The sequence below is a fragment of the Haplochromis burtoni genome, unplaced genomic scaffold (genome assembly GCF_018398535.1).
Source record: "Haplochromis burtoni strain Fernald_Lab_line unplaced genomic scaffold, NCSU_Asbu1 Contig_615, whole genome shotgun sequence".
NCBI classification, from domain to species: domain Eukaryota; kingdom Metazoa; phylum Chordata; class Actinopteri; order Cichliformes; family Cichlidae; genus Haplochromis; species Haplochromis burtoni.
The window spans coordinates 96,621-105,176 of NW_024582976.1; the positions used below are offsets into that span (position 1 = coordinate 96,621).

The following is an 8,556-nucleotide window of genomic DNA, read 5'->3' on the forward strand; positions in this document are numbered from 1 at the left end:
ATCGAACGGTTCAATATCGATATGAGTATTGTTGCACCCCTAGTAGCTATGGTCAAGATGTACATTTTGTAATTCTTTCTCTGAGCAATGCCATATCCTATTTCTAAAAAATAATACTATACTATACTTTTTTCGTTTTGGTTTTTTTTTACTTAATTAGCAGTCCAATTAGTCCCCTAAACCATCCAATGTCCCGTGGGCGGTACGTCCGACTGCTAACAGGTTAAGTAAAAGTGAAAAAGTTCAGTTAAATCTACTCAAAGTAAGAAAGTAAAATGGTTATTTGGAGGACATTTACACTAGCTATTTTTCTGCTAAGCTATCTCTACTTTGTGCTATATTGATGTAACAATGAAATATTATTAGCTTCTCAAAAACTGCTATTTGCTATTGCCGACATTGTAAAGGGTGACTCTGCCGCAACTTAAACAGAGCGATGAGTCCAGTCTGGGGTTAAAGTGTGATTCTGCCGATGTGGAAACCTTAAGATCAGCTTTAATGGCTTGGTGTGGGGGGAAAAGAATCACAACTCATCATAATTTCTTTTGTGAGTTGAAAGAAATTTTCTTAGTGCTTATTGCTGCTCTGATGTTCATTGTTCTTTGTGGATTTATACAACAGAATTCATCATGTGAAAATATTTCATGAGCTTTCTTCATAAGATCACGTGTTTTTCCAGCACGAAACTAAAAAAAAAACCCATCTCTTTACCAGGGTGAGAAGTTATTTCACACACTTTCTCTCCATAAATACAGCAACTGTACCTTTTAGCTAGCAGACTTGCTGAAATTGCGTGACCACAAACGCCATTGCAAGCCACTTTGACCCCTGATTATAGCTCTATAAATTATGTATAAAGTATATCTTTTTGAATCTTTCATGTCATTGTGTGTGATATATCCTGGATTTTTTCCCCCAAGCTTTATTTTCATTTTTAAATTGGAAAACAAATAAAAACAAACAAAGCAAAAAAACAAACAAACTGAAAACTCACAACTTGTATCTATGCCTTTCAAGGATCCGAAAACCAAACACAGAAAATACAAGCAGCATAATAATAATAATAATAATAATAATAATAATAATAATAATAATAATAATGATAATAACAGCATAACAACATTGATAATTACAGATTTTTTTTAAAAGCAAACAAACAACAAAAAAACAAAGAACTCAAAACAAAGAAGAAAAAAAAGTGAGCAAGACAGAAAACACATCATGTGAACCCCTCCCACCATCCCCCCACCCCTTTACCCCTGTATGGCTCTCAACCTCATCACATTCGTGTATCCAGACAGCCCATATTTACACCTATCTGTAGAAACTCTCATGCACAGGAATCAACACCCCCCACGATAAAACTGCAGCATTCAGGAAATCGAGTCAGGAGGGGCTAACTGGGGATCAACTCAAGGCAGGATATATCCTGGATTTATCAGAATTTTCTTTTAATGTTTTGCTCTTCCCTTCATTCAGACTCAGATTGGTTTGATTTTTGGACAATATGCATCAACACGATGATAATAGTAATTAAAACTTTAGGCAAAACAAGCTTGTTATGAAAATTTAAAAAGTAGAAAGTTACATATGTTTGTGTAAAACATAGGGAGTACATTTTCAGAAAAATAAATACCCTATTTTCACGACCATAAGACGCACCGTACGAAAAGGCGCAGTCTCAGTTATGTGTGCCATTACTGTATTAAACACATACATAAGGCGCACCTGATTATAGGGCGCATACAAGTATGCGTATTTAAAAATAAAGCGGGAGCAAAACAAAGTTTGGTACTCACATTTTTATCATCAATCAAACCCATCAAAGTCCTCATCCTCTGTGTCTGAATTGAACAGCTGCGCTAAATCTCCATCAAACATGCCAGGTTCACTTTCTTCACCGTCAGAGTCACTTTCCGTGCCGTGCGGCTCCTCGGAAATGATGCCGGCTTTTGCGAAAGCTCGAACAACAGTGCCAGCAGACATGTTAGCCCAAGCATCTACAATCCATTGGCAAATTGTGGCGTAACTCGCCCGGCGCTGCCTTCCACTCTTAGTGAAACTGTGGTCTCCATCGGTCATCCATCGCTCCCAGCCGCTCGCAGCCTTACTTTGAACGGGCGGTTCACACCGATGTCCAGCGGTTGGAGTTCCTTTGTCAGGCCTCCGGAATGACAGCAAGCTCACAGTTCATTTGTTTCACTAGTTTTTTCACATCGGCTGTGAGATGGGCACGCATAGAGTCACAGATCAACAGCGATGGTGATGCGTGGAAAAAACCACCTGGTCTCCTTACATACACCTCCCTCAGCCACTCTTTCATCATTTCCTCATCCATCCAGCCCTTTTCATTTGCCTTAATGATGATTCCTGCTGGAAACTTCTCTTTAGGCAAAGTCTTTCGCTTAAAAATCACCATAGGCGGCAGTTTCTGTCCATTAGCATGGCAGCCAAGCACAACAGTAAAAGAAGACTTTTCGTGCCCCGTTGTGCGTATCGCTACCGTGCTGGTCCCCTTCTTCTCCACAGTGTGACTCACCGGGATGTCAAAAGTGAGCGGGACCTCGTCCATGTTTGTGATGTGGCTGGGCTGGATGTTTTTGTCGCCGATGTGTTTGCTGCAGTAGGAGCGGAAGATGGCCAGCTTTTCCTTATAATCCGCTGGAAGTTGCTGCGCTACCGTAGTCCTGGTCCGGATGGAAAAATGGCACCGTTTCATAAAACGAAAGCACCAAGACGGACCTCCTTGGAAATGTTCAATGTTCATCTCTTCAGCTAGTGAAACTGCTTTTAGCCGAATGGTGACCGTCGAAACGCTTCTCCCGCTCGTTCTTTGCTCGATGATCCACCGCTCGAGTCTTTCCTCCAACTCGGGCCACCTCGCCTTATGTCCGCGGAAACTCAGCTGCGTCTTCTTGACCTGTCGGAGCTTGTTTTCCAGCTTCCTCCACTTGCGAACCATCGATTCATTAATCTTAAATTCTCTCGCGGCTGCTCGATTTCCATGTTCCTCCGCGTAGCTGATGGCCTTCAGTTTAAACTGTGCTTCATAAGCGTGTCTCTTTGCCATTTTCAGGGTTGTTAAAACAACGATGTTCCGCATAATGCACATACCTGTCCTTTTATACAGGTATGTGCGATTGTACCGGTATATACAATCAATGCCCACACTTCACCCTTTAGCGTTCTCATGGTGTTCTTTACTACGTCCTCCTTACAACACACACAGGGCGCACTGCACTATAGGGCACGCACTTTTTGAAGAAAATCTAAGACTTTTATGTGCGCCTTATAGTCGCGAAAATACGGTACTTGAAGTACACATACCAGAAAATTCTAGTTAAGAACAGTAACAAAGTATTCCTACATCTGATCATAGTAAATCATTGTTTTAAACTTCAAGAAAACACCCTAAACTCTGTTTTTCCTCTGGCATAGTCTACACAGATGAGTTTTTAAAGTGACATCTTTAGTGACAGTGACAGTCTCCAAAAGAATGATGGCTGTTGCCATGTGACAGTACCAGCTGTGAGAAATTGTCAACTCCCACAAACTTTTTAGCCTTTTTAATGTATTAAGAATATCTGTCTGATTATTTCAGTTTATCTACAGTAGAGGGAGCTATTGAACTTTAAACTCTATTCAGCTTTAAGTTTTACCCTCTGCTTTTAGACAGGCATGTACTTAATAAGAAACATTGAAAACAAGAAAGTTTTAAGTGAAACTGTTGATCCATTATATTTATTTTTTTTTTTTTTTTTTTTTTTTTTGCCTGTCCCATTTGGTTCTTTAGCCATCAGAATTGTTGTCTGAAGACCAACAAGGATACCCAATGGATTTACTTTGCCAAATGGATCATCGTGGCATTGCCGTATTGGTCCATTTGGTCGATCTTTGTTTTTATTATTTATTATATTTTATTTTCAGATGTTACAGACGGGACAGACATGAGTGAGGGATAGGAAAGGGAGAAAGAAAGAGGAAGGAAAGGGAAAACAGAAGGGGAGAGGGACAGTGAGAAAGGGGGGGAGAAAAGAAATAAAAATCTCCTGGATCACCTGTTGAGAGAGGAATAGAAAACAAGCAAAAAAGACAAAAAAAAACCAAAAACAAAGCAACATACTAAACACAACACCATCGCATTAATCTAGCTAAGTGTAAACAGCAGTAAATACTAAATATTCAATGTTGTTGTGCAGCACGCAGGACAGATGTGCTTCGAAGTAGCAGCCAAGAAAGGTGTAATTTGGGTCTACGAGCAGTGAACACCCGTGTGCATACCTGTGTGGATCAGCGCGCTTGTATTCCAAAGGTTTCTCCATGTAACGATCTGCTAGGGAGTGTGGGGGGGCCACAGCCCCGTCCTCCAGGGTGTGAAGCAGGTATGGAGGAGATCAAAACTCCAGACATCCAGAGGCCCCCAGAACACAAGAGACCATGGAAGACCAACAGAGGGGCAGCCGCGCCACTGTTCCAGTAAGAGCTGAGGAGAGTCCCAGATGAGGGTTCACTCAGCAGCCGCGGAGCAGAAGCCAGGGGGAGTTGCAGTGACGCGCCCATGAGCTCCGCCGGCCGCCAGCTGTGCCTGAGTGACCGAGCCCCAGGCCGAGAGGCCGGGGGCACCCCACCTCCGAAGGGGCCCGAGCGAGCCCCAGGCTCCAGGCCCCGATAAGCGGCCGCCAAGGAGTGAGCCGGTGTGTACCTGGACGCCCACCCCCAGACACAAAGAACCACCAACGCACCGACACCTGAGGGAGTCCGCCACCGGCAGGGGAAGTGGTGGTGGGTGGAGATAGGCCTCCAAACCTTGGAGGGCCTGAGATGTCCCCAGAGAGGTGGCGTCTGATACCCAACCTGACATATAGACACAGACATACAGGCACACACAGACACAAACATCCATTCCCACCCTCATGCTCTCATATGCACTTACTCCACACTCAACCAACGTGGAGACAGACATAAAGAGACGCTGTACACACGATCACACTCCCCAAGCGTACTCTACAAACTGGGTCTAGGTACCCTTGCCCCTGGAGGGGGGAACTGCACCCAGACCCAGGTGGTGTTACCCTTTTCCCTGCGGTGGGGGAGAGGCAGACCGCCCCGACTCCGCAGCAGCAGGGAGGCCCCACACTCCAGACCGCAGTCGGACGGCCAACTCCTCCTAGCCCCCCCGCTCCAGCAGGCCGCAGAGAATGGGGGTGAGAGAAGACTCCAAACCTCCCTCCACCCGCTCATTGTAGTGTTGATGCATGTGTGTTCTAAGGTGCAATTAAAACCCAGGAGGGCATGGAGCTACCTGCCAGAGAGCAGCAGGTAAGCGCATAGTCCCTCCTGCTAGCCCTCAATGTCTACGTGTATTTAAAATTGAGAGGTGGGCAACGACGCCAGGGGTGAGGGTGTACACCCTGATGGTAATTTGGACTCCGTGATTGTGCCCACCCCCAAGATCCTATATGTATGTGTAATGAGAGTGTGAGTAATGTGAATGTCTAAGTTGTGGGATAAAATTGAGGCAGAGGCAGCCAGAAGGGGACAGGGGGGGGGGATCCATTATCTTTGACTGCAAATTTTTGTCTCATTTTTAAAGTTTCACATAGATTGAGTATCACCTTAATTTGCTGCAAGATGATAATAAAGATTTGTAATTTATCTTTTGAACTGAACAGTAGCCCATCCCACAACATACTTCCTAACATAAATAACAGAATACTGGTCAGATTAAGAAAATGGAATACTATCAGAAGTACTTCTTCAAGAATTTTTCTCTCATATTGGTGTCTGAATTCAAGAGTATCAATGTTGACATATAATACTTTAAAAAAAATTCTGTAAACCCCAAGCAAAGTTACAGTAATAAATAATAAATATTGTTGTGCCTTCTTCAGGAAATTGTACCTGGGGAATGAATTGTCGCTTTATCCACCCTGGAGTCAATGACAAAGGAAACTATTCCCTCATCAGTAAGCCAGACCTCTTCTCACCTAATGGGGCACCTCCTGGAGGACCACACCCACTCATACCCAATAATCCTTGGGTATGTGTGCCTCTGTTACAGTGACTGTACTTAGTGCTGCTAAGACCCATCTATCATGCTTTTTTTGTTTTGTTTTTTTTTGTATTGTAGGACGTGAATCAATGTTGTGAATTCTGCGCTAGCTTGAATTCTGCTGAGAATCTCATCAGGCTTCTTCTGTATCTCTCTGCAAGTAAGATAAATTAATGATTCTTCATTGTTTCAGGCTGCTCCTGCTGTGGAGGAACTGCCTCCACCACCACCTCCAGTGGAACCTCCTGTGGAGAGTGCCTGGGAGAGAGGACTGCGCCATGCTAAAGAGGTAAACAGTTCCACTGCTTGTCACTGGAAACTAAATTGAGCTTCCACCAAATGGAATGCCAATCACACTGCGGTGTGTGTGTGTGTTTGTGTGTGTGTGTTAACTACCTGCCATTATAGTCTGTTTAACGGCATTCCAAGCAAATGCTTACAAATAGAATTTATTGTATTTTCCTGTAGGCAGCTTGGAAAGCCTTACCCTTTAGCCTGGTAAACATTTATAAAGCCTAATTTGTTAACCAAATGTGTTTTGATGTCTTGCATTTTGCCAACAAGGTGTTTGTTAAAAGTTGAAGCTTAAGCAAAAATAATATTGTGGTGGACCACTAGAGGGCTCCACTCACACCCAGTGTAGAGGAAGTGTGTTCCTGTGTTTTGTGGCGCGATATGCGCAGTTGATGTTGGAGACGAATAAAGAAGGAGTGAGAACTGAGAGCTGTGTCGTTGATGCTTACCTCCACATTGGTGACCCCTGACTCGAGCATGCAACGGGCCGTAGATAACGCACACTCCGCTATGGATGCATCAGCGGCCGCCGGACCTCCGCCTCCTGTTGCAGCTACGTTCGCTGTGGCGCTGAAACTGCCGGACTTTTGGCTCCATGACCCCCCGTCATGGTTCGTACACGTGGAGGCTCAGTTCGCCCTTCGCGGCATCTCGGCTGACGACACGAAGTATCACCATGTGGTGGCCTCGCTCGACCCGCTGGCCACCCGTCGCGCGATGGCGCTCCTCCGGGACCCACCCGCCCAAGGGAAATACGCCGCCCTCAAAGAGCTGCTTCTTCGGCGCTATGCCCTCTCCGACGCCGAACGAGCCGAAAAGCTCCTCAACCTGTCAGGCTTGGGTGGCGGTACCGCGCTCGAGCTCATGGAGAACATGCTATCGTTGCTCGGGCCGGATGACGGTGGTTTCCTCTTCGTGCACCTCTTCCTTCGCCAACTACCGGCCGCCGTGAGAGCTGTCCTCGCGAACTCTCCGCTTCTGCCTGCGAAGGATTATCGCTCCCTGGCTGAAGAAGCGGATCGTATTCTCCTGGCTAGCCGCACTTTCGACGTTCACGCCCTGGCTACGGACACGCCGGCGGCACCTTCCACGCCTCCACCTGCCTCCCCCGGAGCATCCGCCCCCTTGCTGACGGCAGGGATTGCTACACGCCGGCACCGCGGAAAGAGCATCTGTTTCTACCATCAGCGTTTTGGCGACAGAGCGCGTCGCTGCCTGCCGCCTTGCGCTTTCACGGCCCAGGGAAACGGACCCGCCAGCGCGCCGTAGCAGCCGCGACCGCTGGCAATACAGAAAGGCTGCTCTTCATAGAGGACTCGCACTCCGGGAGACGTTTTCTCGTGGACTCCGGCTCCCAGAAGAGCCTCCTTCCCCCTACCGCTGCCGACGGACTAGCAGCGAACTGTGGGCCGCAGCTCATTGCAGCTAACGGCTCTCCCATCAAAACGTTTGGGGAAAGGTTGGTGACTGTTTGTTTTCATGGCCGGGATTTCCAGTGGAACTTTGTTGTTGCCGCTAGCTCTGTACCTATTTTGGGTGCTGATTTCCTGTGTGCTCATGGACTACTTGTCGATGTCGCTAACAGACGTTTAATCGATGCTCTCTCGTTTTCTTCGCTACCCTGTTTTACTCGGGCCGCCGAGCCCCTGATTCGGGCTAATGTAGTGACCTCCGGGGATGCTTTTCAGCGTTTGCTTTTAGAGTTTCCATCGCTGTCTGTCCCTAATTTCTCTAGCACGGTAACGAAGCATGGGGTTGAGCATTATATTCCCACGGTCGGGCCCCCGGTGTTCGCGCGCGCGCGCCGCCTCGACCCCGCGAAACTGTCCGTCGCTCGGGAAGAGTTTGCAGCCATGGAGCGCCTTGGCATTGTACAGCGTTCGAACAGTGCATGGGCCTCTCCGCTTCACATGGTGCCCAAATCGGACGGTCGGTGGCGGCCATGCGGAGATTTCCGCCGTTTAAATAATGCCACGGAGAATGACCGTTACCCCATCCCCCACATTCAGGATTTTTCTGCCAATCTCGCCGGAACGTCGATTTTTTCTAAAATTGACTTGGTGCGGGGGTATCACCAGGTTCCCGTGCGCCCCGAAGACGTTCCTAAAACCGCTGTCATTACCCCCTTCGGCTTGTTCGAGTTTTTGCGCATGCCGTTTGGCCTGAAAGGTGCCGCCCAGACCTTTCAGCGGCTGATGGACTCCGTTTGC

General features: G+C 46.9%; 1 protein-coding gene across 6 annotated transcripts in view; it reads left to right on the plus strand.

Moving 5' to 3' along the window:
• The window catches only part of LOC102303664 (zinc finger CCCH domain-containing protein 18-like), an 18,008-nt gene extending 11,376 nt beyond the window's left edge, over positions 1–6,632 (plus strand). For all 6 annotated transcript variants that reach the window (XM_042214829.1, XM_042214831.1, XM_042214826.1 and 3 more), the window contains exons 4-5: positions 5,892–6,040; positions 6,246–6,632. In XM_042214829.1, the coding sequence (XP_042070763.1) occupies positions 5,892–6,040; positions 6,246–6,380 (284 nt within the window). In that variant the 3' untranslated portion in view covers positions 6,381–6,632. The remainder of the gene's footprint in view (positions 1–5,891; positions 6,041–6,245) is intronic.
• The last annotated feature ends 1,924 nt before the right edge of the window (positions 6,633–8,556 follow it).